The sequence below is a fragment of the Electrophorus electricus genome, chromosome 1, assembly GCF_013358815.1.
Source record: "Electrophorus electricus isolate fEleEle1 chromosome 1, fEleEle1.pri, whole genome shotgun sequence".
Lineage (NCBI taxonomy): Eukaryota > Metazoa > Chordata > Actinopteri > Gymnotiformes > Gymnotidae > Electrophorus > Electrophorus electricus.
Genome location: NC_049535.1, coordinates 3,871,868 through 3,891,116, shown reverse-complemented (window position 1 = coordinate 3,891,116; position 19,249 = coordinate 3,871,868). Strand labels below are relative to the sequence as shown.

Sequence of the window (19,249 nt, the reverse complement as noted above, 5' to 3'; positions counted from 1 at the left end):
TCTGTTTTTACTACCAGTTGCTAATTTACTAGTTTCTGATCAGTGAGAAATCAAAATATTATGGTCAGCATAGAAACCAAAGATGACAAACAAGTAGGCTAAATTTGTTTAGCATAATTTGTTTTCTATTTGGAATTTCCAGCACTGTCCATAAGATACTGGATTGCTGGATCAACGTCTGCTTTCTGATGCTTGAAGTCTGTCAGGCATTGCTATCTGGTTAAGTGCATCTGCTCTGCGTGCCTGAGTCAGCGCAATATCTTACCCACACTTTTTTGCAAAAGCATGCTTTATTTCTTCTTTTCTTCTTGTTTTAATGAAATCCGGTCACTCACATGCATGTGCCACTTTGGTGTATGCAATATTCTCAGCTGTGTCACGGTCAGTTTCTCTCCAGTTTCTCTTATTCTCACAGCAAATGCATTTTTCTGTGCGTAATTGCACAAAAAGCTAGAATGGCTACGTTTGGGGCATATCTAACAACCTCAGGAAATGTATGCAACCTTTTGTCTGCATAATGGATAAAAGCTGCCTCGTCTTGTTTGGTAATATAGTCTCTTCCATATGTTTTTGAATTAAACGAAATAACATATTTTGAAAATGAAGATGAAATAAATGAACAGCCACAATAGCGGTCCCATTTTAGACTTCTTCAAAATGAGTAAGAAAAAGGGAAATACAAACCTTTTTTCACAATCTGCAACATTTCCTTTTGTGAACAAAAAGTGATTTTTATTGGTATTGGCATTAATTGGTATTGGCAAAAGGTTTGTATACTATGTATTTATTTGTTTAGGCCTATTTATTCATGCTATTGACTGAACTCAAACCAATATCTTCAAAAAATTAATAATAAGATTTGAACATGAACCTGAGCTCTTTGAGGTGAAATTTATGTTTGAATTTTTTATAAATTTGCACTTATCCAGAACTTGGTCTCTTTGATGTGTTTGAACTGTTAGTTCCACAATGAGTAACAGCAATATTTGTCAGTACATTTTGCCATTTTCATGTCACATTAATGAAATGTTGATACTCAGCAAGTATCAGCAAACTTGGTATGCCTTACTTTAATTAGACCAGGTCAAATCAAGTATGAGTTAATAATGGTGTGTGTCTGTGTGTGTGTGTGTGTGTGTGTGTGTGTGTGTGTGTGTGTGTGTGTGTGTGTGTGTGTGTGTGTGTGTGTGTGTGTGTGCGCGCATGTGTGTAGGTTTCCAGATCTTTATTCCAACTGAAATATGTTTCAGGAAAAGTGTTTAATCAAAAACAATAAAAAAGCCAAATTCTTACTTTTGGGTTACCGTGGCAAGGTAACCCAATCTTGGGTTAATCTTGTGTTAATATTGTGTTATGTCAAAGGTCAGGGAGCTAGTTAGTGAGTTTATTAACAAAGGTTCGAATAAGGAAAGCCAAGTGTGTGGGTGTGTGCACATGTTTGTGTCTGTGTGCATGTGTATGGGTACTTTGATTAGCTTGTGTGCATGCGTTGTGTACATATAAGAGACCCTGTGATTGAGACTCTCAGGATATGGCTGACCAGTGTCTGCTTCCTAGAGACAGCACGAGAACGTGAGTCAGAGAAGCAGCTGAGCACACACTGTCAGCTTCTTCGCTCTACCTGTCTCCAGCCTCATCCACACGCCTACTGCCCAGTAAGTGGCTATGATTTTCCCATCTCCCATTGATATGACAGTCATTGACAGCAAAGCGTTCCGCACTTCATGTGTCAGACCAGATTAGAAGATTGGATAGGGCTGGAGTTATATCAGCACTTTCTGACCTTTCTTAAAAACAGCCTCTTCATTCAGTGGGTGAAAAATATTATACTATGCATGACTGATGTTAGTTAAAAAGCAATTATAAATCTATATTTAACCTACAAGTATGTATTTGTGAGAAATAATGCATTCATTTTTGATCCATATACAAGGATCACCTATAACAAGGTTCTACAAACTGACTCCAGGCTGCCATGTTCACTTTGCTGATATAAACACCCAAATGAGAGAGAAATGATATGCAGTATATCAGAAGGTAAGTGCATTTGCAGGTGCACTTCCCTGGGTGTATGTGACGAATAAGCCAAACTTGAACTTGAACGTCCGCTACCAGGAATGTGGAATTTCACAGAATTTCATAATATACTGTCAGTGTTATGACAGATGCTTTCTGGTACCAGATGGAAATAGTCATATTCCATACATTCTTGAGAAAGGAGAGGTTTTGTATTCTGCGGTGATTGTATTCTGCGGTGGACAAAGACATTGCTCTGAGACAGACACAAGGAAACTTAACTCTTATTCACAGACTTTGTGCTAGTTTTTGTTAAGTAAATTGCATGTAGTCAAGTACAAATTGGAATTTTTGAACATTCTGGATGAGGTTAAACTTGTTTTAGATGGATATATAAAAATAATGTTTTAATGTGCTATTTTATTGTTTGTAATTTTGTGAAGTGGGCTTTGGATGTGTTCATAACCTTCTTAAAAAATGTATATTTTTGTAGCTTCAGCTTGTTATTTGTGCATCTGAAGGGGCCGATTCAGTATAAGAGGACATTGTTTAATTTTGTCAGTTAACGATTAAGAAATGTAACAATTTTAAATCATAGTTCCTATGAGTAAGGCTTCCCTTTAATTACATGAGCACTTTAATTAGAAAATGAAAGGTTTGATGTTGTTCTGATTTTGGAGCTGCATATATTTCAGGACTTTTGTGATCTGTGTACATAAATGTGTTATTAATGAATGACTTATAGAATCCAACGATTATGTACGTTGTGCTTGTATTAATGTACAGATCAGTATGTTGAAAAGAGTAGTAGTCTACCAGACAGCTTGAATTCACAGTCACAGGAGGTTCAGAGATAGGGGGGAAAAATGAAGCATAAGAACATATGGTACAACTCAGATGGCTGATACAAACGACATGTTTTGGAACAGAAAGTCTATCAGATAAGATGTGCTTAAGGAAGATAAGGAAGCCTCCCCAAATCTGCGCTGAACTATCAGCTACAGTAATAGCAATTTTGGTGCTAATTCAACACCAGGGATTTGGCTGCATCTTATTGACTCCACAAATGCACAAAGACCACCACAAATGGACATTAGTATGACATTGCAAGAAAATGTATTGATGATTAGTTACTACACAGATATTCATAAGTTTCACAAGGTCTTCTTACCTTGCTAGCTTATCACACAATGGTAAAATCATTTTATGAAATCAATGCCTCCAAATCAAACAAAGCATTTATGATTCAGCTAAAATCCTTGTTTCCTCTGCACAAACATCAAATATTTCACATCCTGTAAGCAACTCAAGACATAAGTACATAAGTACACATGGAATGATTATTCATACAGAGATCCATTATGCAAGGGTCTGTTCCAGGATGTGGTGAGCCTGGTGGTGGTCTGGGTCTCTCCTTGACTTCAGCATTGGCTCCTGTTCTGGGTTACACCACACAAACGTCAGAGAGGAGTCCGCCATCCTGGAAGTGTAGATGGCATCAAAGGTGCAGCTTTGTTCCTCTGAGAAAGTGTTTACCCAGTCTCCAATTTTACCTGCTCAAAGAAAGGAATCAGAGCTTGAATAAAGCATATATATATATATATATATATATATATATATATATATATATATATATATATATATATATATAAGGATATATATATATATATATATATATATATATATATATATATATATATATATATATATATATATATATATATATATATATAATGTAGAACCCCAACATCTTTCCATGTAATAGCACTTTATCCTGATTTTAAAAGCTTACTAATATTTTTTACAACAGATGGCATATCGGTTGTCAAGGAAAATCTTATGTGATGTTCTGGGAGCTTACCTTTCCTCATGAATTTGCTCTTCCTGTGGTCCATGATTTCCTGGGGAATAAGTGAGTAATTCACCATGCAGTTCTTCTTCATGCTGCTAAAACTGCAGCTCTTCAAGGTACTGGTTAGCTCCTCCTCCACAAGGGGGCACTGCAGGAATTCACTCACTCTCTCCAAAGAGGCACGCAGAGTCTATCAAAGTCAAAGCCAGAACTTTCAGCCAAATCCATGCCAAATGGAAGTTCAAGAGGAACTGCAACACTATTGTTTGTATTAATTCAAGTCCTGGTTTGTCAGGTGTATAAACTGCCTGTAGGAATTCTAAATTTATGAATAAGTAGACAGATTATAAAGATGGATTATTTTACCCGTGACATCTCTTCATATGTGACATAGAGGAAGTTATGAATATTTCTTGCATTGTTGGTCCAACCTTTCACATGATCAAACCAGGAACCATAGTGCACTAAAATATAATGAAGAAGCAAACATTTATATATAACCAAATCACTGTGCTTAATATCATAACTGAAAATGTATTTTTTTTACTAACCAGTCCCCTCCAGGAAAGCGCTTAGGAACTCAGAAAAGGTGCCTGACTCTGGCAGGAACTTGGCCATCTTATGGAAGTAGTAATAAGACACAGCCACATCTTTAGGGTTTCTTGCTACATATATGACCTGAAAAACAAAGGGTCATTTCAAGTGGACCTTCATTTTGATACATGATAACACTTTCAACAGTGCTGGGCTGCAATGCTGGTAAAATATGTGAGTGAGTGTGTGTGTGTGTGTGTGTGTGTGTGTGTGTGTGTGTGTGTGTGTGTGTGTGTGTGTGTGTGTGTGTGTGTGAGAGAGTGCGGGGGCGGTGGGGGGTTCAGCATTAATGTTTGACATTTCTAGTTATGTTGGAACCTCTTGCTGGTATGAGATGCAAGAACTAATGTGAGAACAAATATGATAATAGCCAAGTATGACTAATATGTAGTGGGTGACAACACCCATGTTTCTTTATTATATTTCGTTGTTAATGAATACTGTTTATTGTTATCAGGGCTGATTTTCCAGATATTAATTAAAGCTAGCCTTGAACGAAACTGCTGGGCCAAGGGAGACTTGCCACTGAAAATTCTTGATCCCTAGGTCAAGTCCTAGGGTTAATGTAGCCCCTGCTGACTCTTATCTTATAACACTTTCTTTCTTACTGAGAATGAATTTGAACTAGACTGGATAGTGAAGGTATTTTTTGTAATTGCATTTCAAGATCAAGATCTTGAAAGATCTCTGGGCACATTCACTATTTTCCAAAAATTCCCAAAGTTGTGCAACGAACCTTCTGGAGATACACTGCCTGGCCAAAAAAAATGTCACACACTCTAATATTTCGTTGGACCGCATTTAGCGTTGATTACGGCATGCATTCACTGTAGCATTGTTTCCACAAGCCTCTGCATTTTTACAACATTTATTTATGTCCAGAGTTGCATTAATTTTTCCCCAAGAAAAATGTCTCAATGGGGTTCAGGTCTGCACTCTGTGGTGGCCAATCCATATGTGATAATGACGTCTCATGCTCCCTGAACCACTCTTTCACAATTTGAGCCCGATGAATCCTAGCATTGTCATCTTGCTATATGCCCATGCCATCAGGGAAGAAAAAATATATTGATGGAATAATCTGGTCGTTCAGTATATCCAAGTAGTCAGCTGACCTCATTCTTTGGGCACATAACGTTGCTGAACCTAGACCTGACGAACTGCAGCAACCCCAGATCATAGCACTGCCCCCACAGGCCTGTACTTCAACCTCTCTTCTTACCCTGATGCGCCCATCACTCTGGAACAGGGTAAATCTGGACTCACCAGACCCTTCCATTGCTCCAGAGTCCAATCTTTATGCTCCATAGCAAACTGAAGCCATTTTTGCCAGTTAGCCTCCCTGGTAAGTCATTTTCTTAAGGCTGCACAGCTGTTTAGTCCCAATCCCTTGAGTTCCCTTCACATTGTGCGTGTGGAAATGCACATAATCACCCTTGCAGTAATTATCCAATGGCTTCTAACTATTTGCTTAGTTAAATCCAGGTGGTGACCTTTTTTTGGCCAGGCAATGTATATAAAAAAACACTTGCCCTGAATACGCAAATTTTATTGATTTGATGACCGAGACTATAGGTTATTATGACTTGCCAAACTGTAAATAAACTTTGCATGATGTGTGTGTTTGTGTGTGTGTGTGGGTGTGTATGTGTTGTCTATGGCGTGTTGTCACCTTGGCTTTGGAGCCACTGAGGGCAGCTGCTAGTAGGTTATATGGCAGATGTGTGGTGAGGATGCGGTTTTCTTGCGAAGCGTTCAGGACATCTGGACAGTAGTACTGCTCCAGCCAGGGAGCCCTATTCCAATTAGGCTGTGTTTGAGCCCTCACTGCGTCTCCTTTGCATGACATCACAGTAACAATCTCCTGCATCCACGTGGTTCCTACAGTGTTGAACAGGCAGTGTAGACATTAACCTAGACAACCTTCAGTTCAAAATATAATTGCTGATGAAACTACTTCCTGTTTTGTTTTTAAATAAAACCACAAATTTGACATATATTGACACAAATTTGACATATTTCACAAATACACCTCAAAGAAATCGTAATAGGGAACAGTTTATTTAAAATAAAATAGTTTTATAGCTTATCCACCTGACAAGCATATGAGAGATGTTACCTGATTTGGGGTATGTGACAATCAATGTGTCTGTATCCTGAAATTTGAAGTGAGTAGCATAGTGGAGGCTGTCCTGAGTATGCAGGTGTCCAGGGAAGGTGATGCCATGGAAGGTCTCTGTAACATCCAGCCGAGCCATGTTTGCAGATTTGTGTGTGTGTGTGTGTGTTGTTGGTCTGTATCTGTGTGTGACTGAGAGGAAGTCAGATTAGACATCTTAAATACTTAATGGGGGAAGAGACAGATGACACCAGAGTACATGAGAATAGCTCTTGCATGCACTGGGGTGGGGAAATACTTAGAACGATCTGGCGGAAATTACCTGAGAAACCATTAAGTTCATAATATGCAATCAAGTTCACCTCAAGAGAGATAATTTCCTCAAATGAGGACTCTTGCGTCATTGTTATTTAGGTCTCAGCAGTATAAAGTATACAGTGTTTTTTCTAACAAGTAAACCTCACTGGTCTTGTTTGTCATGGTTCAGATCTCTAGTTCCTCTATTCAAATACTAGTTCTACATACCAAAACATATTTGTTTACTGTAAGTTAAAAATAAGGCATCTAGAGGCATTCTGTAGAAGCAAAGATGAACCTTGTTCATATCTGCCCAGCTAAGAAGATTTGTTTGATATTTAAGGCTCTTAGGTATCTTTGGTTGACTGGTAGATGTTCTCCAATAACATAAGCTCAGTCAGGTAAGATTCACGGGTGTCACAGCAAGACCCAGACGAAATTTCTCACCACACCAACAGATGAAATCTCCCTTCTAATTACATAACAAAGAAGAAAAAGAAAGAAAGAGTGAATGCTTTGTTGATCCTTGAAGGACATATAAGGCATTTGAAATACAGAGGACACCACAAACACGTGATCCCACAAATGCTAAGAAGGAAGATGGTAGCCTGTATGATGCTAAAGTACTTCACCAAAATCGAATAAAGTGACAAAGGGCTGTCAAAGAAAAAATGTTTTGGGTTTTTTTTAAAATAAAAGGATAAAAGAAAAATAAATAAAGTTAATACAAGAACAAAGTCCTAATTGAATATAGTATTAAATAAGTGTATTTCATGAAGGCTTTGTGGCTGTCAGCAGATCTCAGATTTTCAGGAAGTGAAATATGGTGTTGTACGTCATAGTAACTATAAAAAGTAGACTAAAGTGTCATCAATTTAATGCAACTTAATATAGAGTAAGGCACGAACCTTTGACAACAGACGGCAGAAAGATCTCAGTGCAAGCTTGCAAAAAACAAGAGGTGCAGGATGCTTCTGAAGGGCGCTGTGTAAGGGTCTGTGCCAGGCCGAGGCCCCCTCCGGCCACCAGAGGGAGGCCTCGAGTCAGGCACGTCACTAATCCGGCTTAATGCCCAACATCTTCGCTAGGCCTATATAAGCCTAGTGGCCCAGTCACTCAGTCTTGGGTCTTTGCCAAAGTTCTGAGCCAAGCGCCTAGCCGGAAACTTCGGGTATGGCGGTCTGTGAGCCCTTGTGCTATACCTCACTTCTGCGCTGTGAGGGTGTCCATGTTTTTACACGTCCCCTCTCTCCCCTGAGGCTCCCCTTAGCCATTACAGTTCCTCCCTGTTTTCTGTTTTTGTTTGGGAGGTTTTATTTTGTTTTTCCAGGGCATCAGGGATGCCATCTTTCCCATGGTGTCCTTGCTTCTCCATTTTCCCATGCTCAGCGTGGTGTTTAGTTTTTTTTTCTAGTGTTGTCGTCCTCCATTCCTCTGAAGGGCGATATACGCACAGGTAGTTTTATAGCTGCCACAGTCTAGTGGGTCTTTATCTTTTTCTTGTTTTACCTGTCCCAAGATCTAACTGTTCTGTACACGGGCCCACCATCATTAGGGTGTGGTTGCTCTCCCAGTAGGCTGTCGGTGTCATCACCTAGCTGCTCTGGGTTCCATCCCACCTTACACACTGAAACTGCTACATGGGAATCACTACTGAATTTAATGACATGCTGTCCTCTTAGTGCTAAAGACAAGCTTGTCCTACCTGCAGATGTGCTAGCTGCATTGTCTGATTTTATGTCCAGCCCAGTAGTGACAAAGAGGACAGAGACAGGCTAAAAAATTCAAGAAAAAGTCTGATACATTAATGTACTGCACATAGACAAAATGCATCTTGAACAAGACAAAAATAGCATTAGTTTTGCTTTGCATGGGGAGCTTTGGAATATCAAGGGTAAGGGGTTGAAACACTGCTATGCACACACGTTTTGTTTGTCTTTGCACTCCAAAAAGAATGTGGTTTCTTTCACCAGTATGTGGGAAACACACTGACACATTATTGAGATCAGAAGTGCAATATAGCCACAAATAACAGGGACCATATACTGACAGCTGTCTTGTCAGTATATGGTCTCCATGCAGCATTTCCAGACTTTGGGTCTCCATGCAGAATTTCCAGTCACTCATCAATTTTTGCTCAGGGGTTATCAAGATTTGGTATCAATGCACTTATAGATGATGAACTTGGAAAGCAACCACTTGTACAAGAAATTCATGATGTTTATGACCTAGTGGAAAAAGATGTCTTATCAGTACAGATAAGCAACATTGACCACATGTTGCTTCACTGTAGGAGATTTAAAAGAGCACAGCCTAATGTGAAACTCATTGCATCTCCTGCCCTATATACACAGTAGACTTAACCATTAATATTTTTTTTTCTCTTTTATCTGTACTGCTTCATATGGCAACTTTAAAAGGTGAGGATCTACATCAGGATCACACACACACACACAAAAGAAAACAATCCACCGATACCAGTGTCATCATGGCAAGGTGATGCAAAGTGATAAAGACAGTGACAAATCGAGACAAATGTATCATTTCACATGGCATAAACCCAGAAAGAGAGATTAGCCCTAATATTTTGTCTTCATCATTCAATGTTCAAATATTTGTTTTCATGCTACAGTGTTGCCTTTGTCATTTATTCTTTGAAAGGCCAAACCATCCACAGACATGTTAAAGGATTGGATTGTTTATCTGGCCGTCAGTGGAATCAACTGAATAAGTTGAAATAGTTTTTTTTCACTTAGTGCTATACAGATTGTGCAACAGTCACTTATAAAGGCAACATTTAGATGGGACATGTGCTGAGTGGACATGGACTCTGGTCTACAACATCAAACGCAAACTTCCATTATGTCATTTATTATCCTTTTTATATAACAAAAGAACTGCACATTTATGAGGCTGTGTGACAAGTATCTTTTTGTCATTTTATGACTGTCATATACATTAACACACAACAAAATGCTGTAACTGCTGTGAACTACAACTATTCTGACACTGTCTGCAGTCTGTTTTGCCTGATACAGAGACATCAGCACAAAAGAGACAGTTTTGAAGCATGTTATGAACATGTTGTGCATCAGGGCTCTATATGTGGTACTCTGGGCTTTTGTGTTCACCTCCACAACAAATGAACAAAAGGAACAAGCACTGCGGTTGATGGCTGAGGCTCCACTGATAGATGGGTAAGATACGTCCCCACCATTTCTTCTAACTATAAACAGACTTTTGTAGGCCACAGACATTTTGCAGTAAGCCAGTGTTTTGATGGTGATTACTGAGGAATATTTTGTGTGTTGCTGTAGGCTAAATAAATGTCAACACAAAGATGCTTTGTTGTTTTGTCTGCCTATGCTTCCTTTGAAAGAAAGCAAATGAACTTTGTGCTTTGTGGCACACCACAGGCACAATGACCTGCCATGGCAGCTGAAGTCACTGTTCAACAACAAGCTTGAGTCTGTAGATCTATACACACTCAATTCCACACACACCAATATTCCCAAAATTAAAGAGGGTCGCCTTGCAGGACAGGTATGTATGCAGGGGGAGGGGGGTGGTGAGTACAGAAATAACCTGAGAAACCTGGTCTTCCTCTGCAGTTTTGGGCAGCGTATGTGCCCTGTGACACTCAATATAAAGATGCAGTCAGACAAACCCTGGAACAGATTGACGTAATTCACAGAATGTGCCACAGATACCCTGAGGACTTCATGCTTGCTGCTAGTAGCCAAGGTAATTAAGCATTTCCCCCTAAGATCTGATTGTTTGTTAATAATTATGAATAAAGGTTATACAGTAACAAGTTAATAAAATCCCACTAAACCTTACTAAATTGGCCTTTAGACTAAACTCACTTTAGCCTTTGTCTTGGAATCGTAGATATAATGGATGCCTTTGCCCAGAATAAGACAGCGAGCCTGATCGGTGTGGAAGGAGGTCACTCCATAGACAGCAGCATGGGCACTTTGCGCAGCATGTACCAGCTGGGTGTTCGCTATCTCACCCTCACACACAGCTGTAACACACCCTGGTGAGAAGTACAGGCAGGCAGTCCTGGACCTGCTGCATGTCATCACTTTAGACTGGCTTTCTAACTGTTACTGATTTAGGAAACCTGATATCAGACAAGCCATGGATATAAATTCATTAGAATATTCATTTGAACTTCCTTTTACAACACAGAAACTGGCCTTGAGGTAGTGAGATTCCTAACTACTTCCGTAATCGCCAGGACCTGTTTCACAGGAATCTAACAATGTGTTTAAATGGAAAATTCAAGGGAGATTCCTTGCTTACGCAAGAGGTTACAGTGAACAACATGCAATGAAGACAATAGACAGCACTGCATAAGACATTAAACAACTAAAATAGTAAACAACTAGAACTGCCTTAATCTGAGTGCCTTTGATCTTGTCTTTTAGGTCAGATAACTGGCTGGTGGATTCAGGGTCGGAACCTGTGCAGCACAACGGCCTTACTGACTTTGGCAAGGTTAACTCATCACTCCGACAAACCAGTCACCATAATAGGCACTTTAAGGCTCTCTTTCTTCTATTTTTGGACTGATGGGATGTTTGCAGTCCTGTTTCCACACATTTTGCACATGTACGTGTGTCCCTTCATCCGTCGTCGACACCATGTGTGTAAATATCGGTGCAAACAGCTTTGCTGGCAGGGAAAACTGAACCCGTGTAACATGAGCTAGAATGTCCTTTGCTGAGGCCCGAGTGTTCTTCAATGCCTTTGTTTTCACAGAGGCTGATCAGGGAGATGAACCGCTTGGGCATGCTGGTGGACCTGTCTCACGTGTCTGAGCAGGTGATGAGACAGGCGCTGGACACCTCCGAGGCCCCTGTCATCTTCAGTCACTCCTCTGCCTATGCCATCTGCCCTCATGAAAGGAATGTGCCAGACCATGTGCTTAAGAAAGTGGTGAGGCCTTGTACTCTTGAAACTAACTCAGCTAACTTCACGTGTTGTGAAACCAGATTTAAAATATAAAATGTAACATGTACTGGCCTGGACTGAGAAAACCTGATAAGTGGTTCATATTGCTGTTGCATATTGAAGTGCTTTTATGATTAACACAATCTGCAAGACAGACACCAGACAGGAGATATATTTTTACCCGTCTATGATTTACTCTTGTAATGAAAAACAGGAGTTGGACCATAGAGATTACTTTCCTTAAGAATGTAGGAAGGACTTCTAGTATTTTGGAGAGAGTTACTGTAACGTTGAGCAGTAAGGAGGCAGACGTATGTGCGGAGAGGAGCGAGATTTAATAGGGGAAAATCCAAAATCAGTCGTTAAGGCAGTCCAGGGTCACAGCGCTGACACAGAGAGCACGGGGATACATGACTAACAAACAAAAACACGAAGACAAACGGGCAAGCAGGCTATAACTGAGGCTAGGAAAACTCAGGGCTAGAAAACACAGAGACTAGGAAACACGGAGTACAAACCAACACAACCGTATGAAATAAACATACAACCATCGAGCCTAACATTCAAATGAACAGCCAAAACACAGGGCTCAAGACATGGTTTAAATACATGAACTTAACGAGGGACAGGTGTGGAAAATAAAATGAGGGGCGGAGAAAATGAAACTATGGCATGGAAAAAAAAAACACAAGGCAGGGAAAACACGGAACACCGAACCCGGGAGGGAGTGATCGTGACAGTTACTGGTAATTACTGGTAGCTACATTGTTTCCAATACTTCTAAAAAACATGACTGATCTTGTTCTTATGTGTTTATTTCAGGAAGAAAATAAAGGAATTGTTATGGTTAATTTCTACAACAACTACATCACATGTAGGCCGACCGCAAACCTTTCCGATGTAGCTGGTGAGTCAGAATTGTAATGGTAACCTCATTTATCTAGTCTTTCAGCAGTTTAACACCATACCCCTTTTCCACATGTCAAATGTAGACCACTTTGAGCATATCAAGAAGGTAGCGGGTTCTGGCACAGTAGGGTTTGGAGGTGATTATGATGGTGTGACCAGGTAAGTGTGCCTAAGGATATTTTATGTAACTTGTCTCATAAAAACTGGCCAGGTGACATTCTATAACTGTAGAAGTTTCCCTTATTAAGCAGTGTCAAATCATACCAAAATGCTCATTAGCTTGTTTTGAGAGGCTTTTTATGTAATTCTGATACTGAGCATTCATGTACACATGCAAAACACACAGTGTGCCAACTGGTCTGGGTGACGTCTCAAAGTATCCGGACCTGGTGGCAGAGCTGTTGAGACGTGGCTGGACTGAGGACGAGATCAAAGATGCTCTAGGGAGGAATCTGCTCAGGGTGTTCAAAGATGCAGAGAAGGTAATAACAGGGCTCTCTAATGTACACACACACAAACCGAGGACACATAGACATTCACTTGCCATTTTAAAAAATGCCTTTGCATCTGCTCATTGGCCCCATAGGTGGATTTTATAAGTTATAATTACAGACCCATCTATTGGCATGCACAATACATACAGTTTGTTAGCTGTTCATCACCAGTCAGTTTCTGACCACATGACCACTGGTGAGCAAGCATTATTTAGATGCTAAACCATTCTCAATGCAACATGAATGCTCATGTCATATTGACATGGTTGTCTGAGATAGTAAAGCTTTATTATGTATAGCAGTGAAACCCAAAAGCTCAGCTTTTCCATTTGGGCATATAACATCCACTAATAATAAAGCCCACTGAATATTAAAACTCATGTTCTTCCGAAATATAATTATTGTATTTGTGCCATTTGAACATATAACAGGCATGTAGAATAAATTAATCCTGGAGGCTAATCACACTTTTGAATTATGTGGATATCTTTTAATTTCATTGTGTGAAACATCAGACACTGTGATGAATGTCAGAGAGGGAGTCAGAGCTGACACACGTCTTGCTCTAGTCTAGGAGGAACATGAGACATTCAGTCAGAAACACGCACACAGACAGTTTCTAAATAAGCTGAGCTGGTCAGTGCATTCCTTCAAATACCGGCAAACTCAGCAAATCTACATGTCTGAGGAGAAGTGCACCCACCATTTACCCTTCCTGTGTCACCTGGACCAGACGGGGGCTTCCGCTGTGTTAAAGGAAACAAAACACATGAAAATGATTCATCCACCACTGGGTAAGAACTAAAACGCCCCCAGATTTCAGACTCAGGATAGGTTTTGTGTCAACAGGTCAGAGACAGACTGAGCAAGAGAACTCCAGATGATTTACCGATTCCTCTGGAACAAGTCCAAAATCCCTGCAGGACAGATTATGGCTACCCAGCCCAGACCAGCACTGCAGGCATGTTGTCTCTAAGTGCACCAGTTGTAGTCTTGACTCTAGCCTTAATCTCACTGTTTGCCAAGTTTATGTAGTTGCCCTACCTATCATACTGTAATATACAGGTTTTATCAGATGATATCTTTAATCTACTGCAGTAACATATGCTGCTTTTTAGTTATACACAGGTTTGATAGTAAGGAAAGAGCAAAGGTATTTCCTATAGAAACACTACACACTACACAGTATAAAAGCTACATTCATATTATGTGTTAGCAAAAAGAAAACAGAGTATTTCCAAACATTGTATGCACAACCTTCTGGATTTCTCCATCATTTCATATTCAAGGACTTTTCAAGACTCATCCAGCTTTCATTTAAGATTTATTAAGAGTATAGTTTTGGAGAATACATAGAATAATCAATAAGTCAGAAATAAGTGATTTATGATAGTTTACTAAAAATATTATAAACATTAACTACTGTGCTTTGTTCTTTTGGTGAGGTTCAGTGATCTCAGAAAATTAATGCTGGTTATTTATAATTGTATGAATTTCATAGTTCCACAAAGATAAACAAATGTTCATATTGATGTTCAGTGGTTGTCTTATGATTTCATGTAACCATGTTCATGTATAATACATTTTAATCAATTCACTGTTAACTAAGCCTTTCAAAGAATAAGAACGAAGTTTCTGTGGTGATTAAATGCAAAAAGCATCCACAATAAATGACCTGCATTATGATATGTGAATTACACATCCAAGGGGCTGTATATAAATAATTAACAATATGGGTCTGAAAAGAACCATGTTGGATCTCACATGACTGGAACATTTCAGTCTTCCAGACTTTCCTTGACAATCACTTGTAAAAGAGAAAGTTGTTGGTATGCTCAGGTGACTTATTCGAGGTTGGCAGGTCATATGGAAAGTCAATAACTCTTTGGTAATGAGGCTAAATACTAAGAGTTCACACCAAGGTACTCTTGCATATTATACATAAAAATTCCAATTGCCTTTATTTTTATGACAAATACATTTAGGAAGGTTGAAAAAGCTGGGCCAGGACAGAGAAAGCTATCCATGCAGAGAGCCCATTGGTTTCATCAGGTCTGTAGTCTTTCCAACAAGGACAGGTACAATTAATCTCAGTTTAAAATTCTGTGACTACAAAATCTTACTCATCGCGGCAAGTAAGCCTCAAACGTTGAAACGGACAATAAGTTCAATGAAGTACAAACAGTAAAAATATCTAGAAGGGAAAAGTAGGCACTTATGACTTTTTAAATATGAAGACATTACTGTAAAATCCGCTGACAAATGAGAAACAGTAGTTCTTATGGACAGAAAGGCATATATAGTTGAAGTGCTATGTTGAATAAAAAATTCATGGTATGCCGAAGTGTAAAAGATAGAAGTCAAGTACTACTTTTAAACAAATAGCTTAAATCTGTTTATTACAAATACAAAATGTATTTTTACAAAACCTACCAATTGTTACTGATCCTGCTTATAACATATGTAAATAAATGTATTAATTAGAATTAGCAATGTGTGATGCCTTATTTGCTGTGTCTGTCTAACATGTTCTTTCATCTAAATACAAACAATATCTCCATCTAGTGGAGAACACCTTGAGTTAAAAAAAAACATGTATGTATGTATGTATCATGTATGTATCTCTCTCTCTCTCTCTCTCTCTCTCTCTCTCTCTCTCTCTCTCTCTCTCTCTATATATATATATATATATATATATATATATATATATATATATATATATATATATAAAATAAAGAAAGAAAATAAATAAAGTTAATACAAGAACAATTAAAAGTATTTAGAAGTCCTAACTGAATGTAATTTTAAATAAGTGTGTTTTTTGAAGGCTCTGTGGTTGTCAGCAGACCTCAGATTTTCAGGAAGAGAAATATGGTGTTGTAAATCATAGTACCTATAAAAAGCAGACTAAAGAGTAATCAATTTAATGCAACTTAATATGCAGCAATGCACAAACCTGTGACAACAGACATGTGAGTGCAATCTTGCCGAAAACAGGATGTGTGAGATACTTCTGAAAGGCACTGAATTTAATGTCATGCTGGACAGAGACAGGCTAGAAAAAAAACATTGAAAAAACTCAACAAAACGTTTGATGCCTGACTGTACTGCACATAGACCAAATGCATCTTGAACAAAACATCAAGGATTAGGGGTTAAAACACTGTTATACACACACATTTTGTTTTTCTTTGCACTCCAAACAAGAATCTGGTTGCTGACACCAGTATGTGAAAAATCTGAAGTACAATACAGCCACAAATAACAGGGACCATATACTGACCGCTGTCTTGTCAGTATATGGTCTCCATGCAGCATTTCCAGACTTTGGGTCTTTATGCATAATTTCCAGTCACTCATTACTTTTCGATTAGGGAGTATCAAGCTTTAGTATCAATGTACTTATAGATGATGATCTTGGAAAGCAACCATTTGCACACGAAATTAATGATGTTTATGACCTAGTGGAAAAAGATGTCTTATCAGTACAGATAAGCAGCGTTGACCACATGAGCTGCTCTGCTGTAGGAGATTTAAAAGAGCACAGTCTAATGTGAAACTCATTATATCTTCTGCCCTATATACACAGTAGACTTAACCATTAATTTTTTTTTCTTGCTAATTTTCTACTAAAACACCAAATATTTTTCATATATATATATATATATATATATATATATATATATATAATTTTTCAAAGTATGCCATTTCACTCTACGCTGTTCAGAAAGGCACATCCGATCTTGTTTTCCCCAATAAACTTTTTTGCATTTCACGGAAAAAATAAAAATAAAAATTTCGCATTACCAGCATTGCAGCCCAGCACTGTTGAAACAGTGTTATCATGTATCAAAATGAAGGTCCATTTGAAATGACCCTTTGTTTTTCAGGTCATATATGTAGCAAGAAACCCTAAAGATGTGGCTGTGTCTTATTACTACTTCCATAAGATGGCCAAGTTCCTGCCAGAGTCAGGCACCTGGAGGGGACTGGTTAGTAAAAAAACACAAAAAAACCCATTTTCAGTTATGATATTAAGCACAGTGATTTGGTTATATATAAATGTCTGCTTCTTCATTATATTTTAGTGCACTATGGTTCCTGGTTTGATCATGTGAAAGGTTGGACCAACAATGCAAGAAATATTCATAACTTCCTCTATGTCACATATGAAGAGATGTCACAGGTTAGATAATCCATCTTTATAATCTGTCTACTTATTCATAAACTGCAGGCAGTTTATACACCTGACAAACCAGGATTTGAATTAATCCAAACAATAGGGTTGCAGTTTTATGATTATTCCTCCTGAACTTCCTTTTGGCATGGATTTGGCTGAATGTTCTGGCTTTGACTTTGATAGACTCTACATGCCTCTTTGGAGAGAGTGCGTGAATTCCTGCAGTGCCCTCTTGTGGAGGAGGAGCTAACCAGCACCTTGAAGAGCTGCAGTTTTAGCAGCATGAAGAAGAACTGCATGGTGAATTACTCACTTATTCCCCAGGAAATCATGGACCACAGGAAGAGCAAATTTATGAGGAAAGGTAAGCATCCAGAACATCACATAAGATTTTCCTTGACAACCGATATGCCATCCATATATAATATTATATATATATATATATATATATATATATATATATATATATATATATATATATATATATATATATATATATATATATATATATATCTCCATATATAATATTATATTTATATATATATATATATATATATATATATATATATATATATATATATATATATATATATATATATATATATATCCATATATAATATTATATATATATATATATGAAGACTGGGTAAACACTTTCTCAGAGGAACAAAGCCGCACCTTTGATGCCATCTACACTTCCAGGATGGCGGACACCTCTCTGACGTTTGTGTGGTGTAACCCAGAACAGGAGCCAATGCTGAAGTCAAGGAGAGACCCAGACCACCACCAGGCTCACCACATCCTGGAACAGAACCTTGCATAATGGATCTCTGTGTGAATAATCATTCCATGTGTCTCATTATTACTTATTACAGTTAATTGAGCACATAGGTATTTTGTACTTACGTCTTGAGTTGCCTACAGGATGTGAAATATTTGATGTTTGTGCAGAGGAAACAAGGATTTTAGCTGAATCATAGATGCTTTGTTTGATTTAGGGGCATTGATTTCATAAAATGATTTTACCATTGTGTGATAAGCTAGCAAGGTAAGAAGACCTTGTGAAACTTATGAATGTCTGTGTAGTCACTAATCATCAATACATTTTCTTGCAATGTCATACAAATGTCCATTTGTGGTGGTCTTTGTGCATTTGTGGAGTCAGTAAGACGCAGCCAAATCCCTGGTGTTGAATTAGCACCAAAATTGCTATTGCTATAGCTGATAGTTCAGCGCAGATTTGGGGAGGCTTCCTTATCTTATCTGATAGAATTTCTGTTCCAAAACATGTCGTTTGTATCAGCCATCTGAGTTGTACCATATGTTCTTATGCTTCATTTTTCCCCCTTATCTCTGAACCTCCTGTGACTGTGAATTCAAGCTGTCTGGTAGACTACTACTCTTTTCAACGTACTGATCTGTACATTAATACAAGCACAACGTACATAATCGTTGGATTCTATAAGTCATTCATTAATAACACATTTATGTATACGGATCACAAAAGTCCTGAAATGTATGCAGCTCCAAAATGAGAACAACATCAAACCTTTCATTTTCTGATTAAAGTGCTCATGTAATTAAAGTGAAGCCTTACTCATAGGAACTATGATTTAAAATTGCTACATTTATTAATCTTAACTGACAAGTTAACGTTAACTGACAAAATTAAACAATGTCCTCTGATACTGAATCGGCCCCTTCAGATGCACAAATAACAAGCTGAAGCTCCAAAATATACATTTTTTAAGAAGGTTATGAACACACCCAAAGCCCACTTCACAAAATTACAAACAATAAAATAGCACATTAAAACATTATTTTTATAT

The 19,249-nt window shown here is 38.3% G+C and overlaps 3 protein-coding genes and 1 long non-coding RNA gene across 5 annotated transcripts; 3 read left to right on the top strand and 1 right to left on the bottom strand.

The window, feature by feature from the left end:
* The first annotated feature begins 330 nt into the window (after positions 1–330).
* Positions 331–3,911, top strand: LOC113577829. 2 transcript variants are annotated; one of them, XR_004776649.1, is made up of 5 exons: positions 331–381; positions 1,558–1,655; positions 1,934–2,037; positions 3,385–3,520; positions 3,827–3,911. It is a non-coding gene; the product is annotated as an uncharacterized LOC113577829 (long non-coding RNA). The 2 variants fall into 2 exon arrangements; XR_004776647.1 differs by having other exon boundaries at positions 350–545.
* sult5a1 (sulfotransferase family 5A, member 1) lies at positions 3,116–7,531 on the bottom strand. Its single transcript, XM_035531320.1, has 6 exons — positions 6,582–7,531; positions 6,135–6,343; positions 4,420–4,546; positions 4,235–4,332; positions 3,878–4,058; positions 3,116–3,569 (listed from the first exon to the last, which is right to left on the bottom strand). The coding sequence occupies exons 1-6, from the start codon at positions 6,718–6,720 to the stop codon at positions 3,376–3,378; spliced, it is 948 nt and encodes a 315-aa protein (XP_035387213.1). The 5' UTR covers positions 6,721–7,531; the 3' UTR covers positions 3,116–3,375.
* A 1,364-nt stretch (positions 7,532–8,895) lies between these two features.
* Positions 8,896–15,684, top strand: dpep1 (dipeptidase 1). The gene is made up of 10 exons (XM_027011899.2): positions 8,896–10,075; positions 10,295–10,421; positions 10,490–10,622; positions 10,770–10,920; positions 11,312–11,381; positions 11,646–11,822; positions 12,660–12,744; positions 12,830–12,905; positions 13,093–13,228; positions 14,090–15,684. Exons 1-10 carry the CDS (start codon positions 9,954–9,956, stop codon positions 14,273–14,275), a joined length of 1,263 nt encoding a protein of 420 aa, XP_026867700.2. The 5' UTR covers positions 8,896–9,953; the 3' UTR covers positions 14,276–15,684.
* Positions 15,685–16,749: 1,065 nt separating this feature from the next.
* LOC118242362 (sulfotransferase 2B1-like) lies at positions 16,750–18,243 on the top strand. The gene is made up of 5 exons (XM_035533144.1): positions 16,750–16,764; positions 17,131–17,236; positions 17,329–17,426; positions 17,604–17,788; positions 18,054–18,243. The coding sequence occupies exons 1-5, from the start codon at positions 16,750–16,752 to the stop codon at positions 18,241–18,243; spliced, it is 594 nt and encodes a 197-aa protein (XP_035389037.1).
* Positions 18,244–19,249: the final 1,006 nt, after the last annotated feature.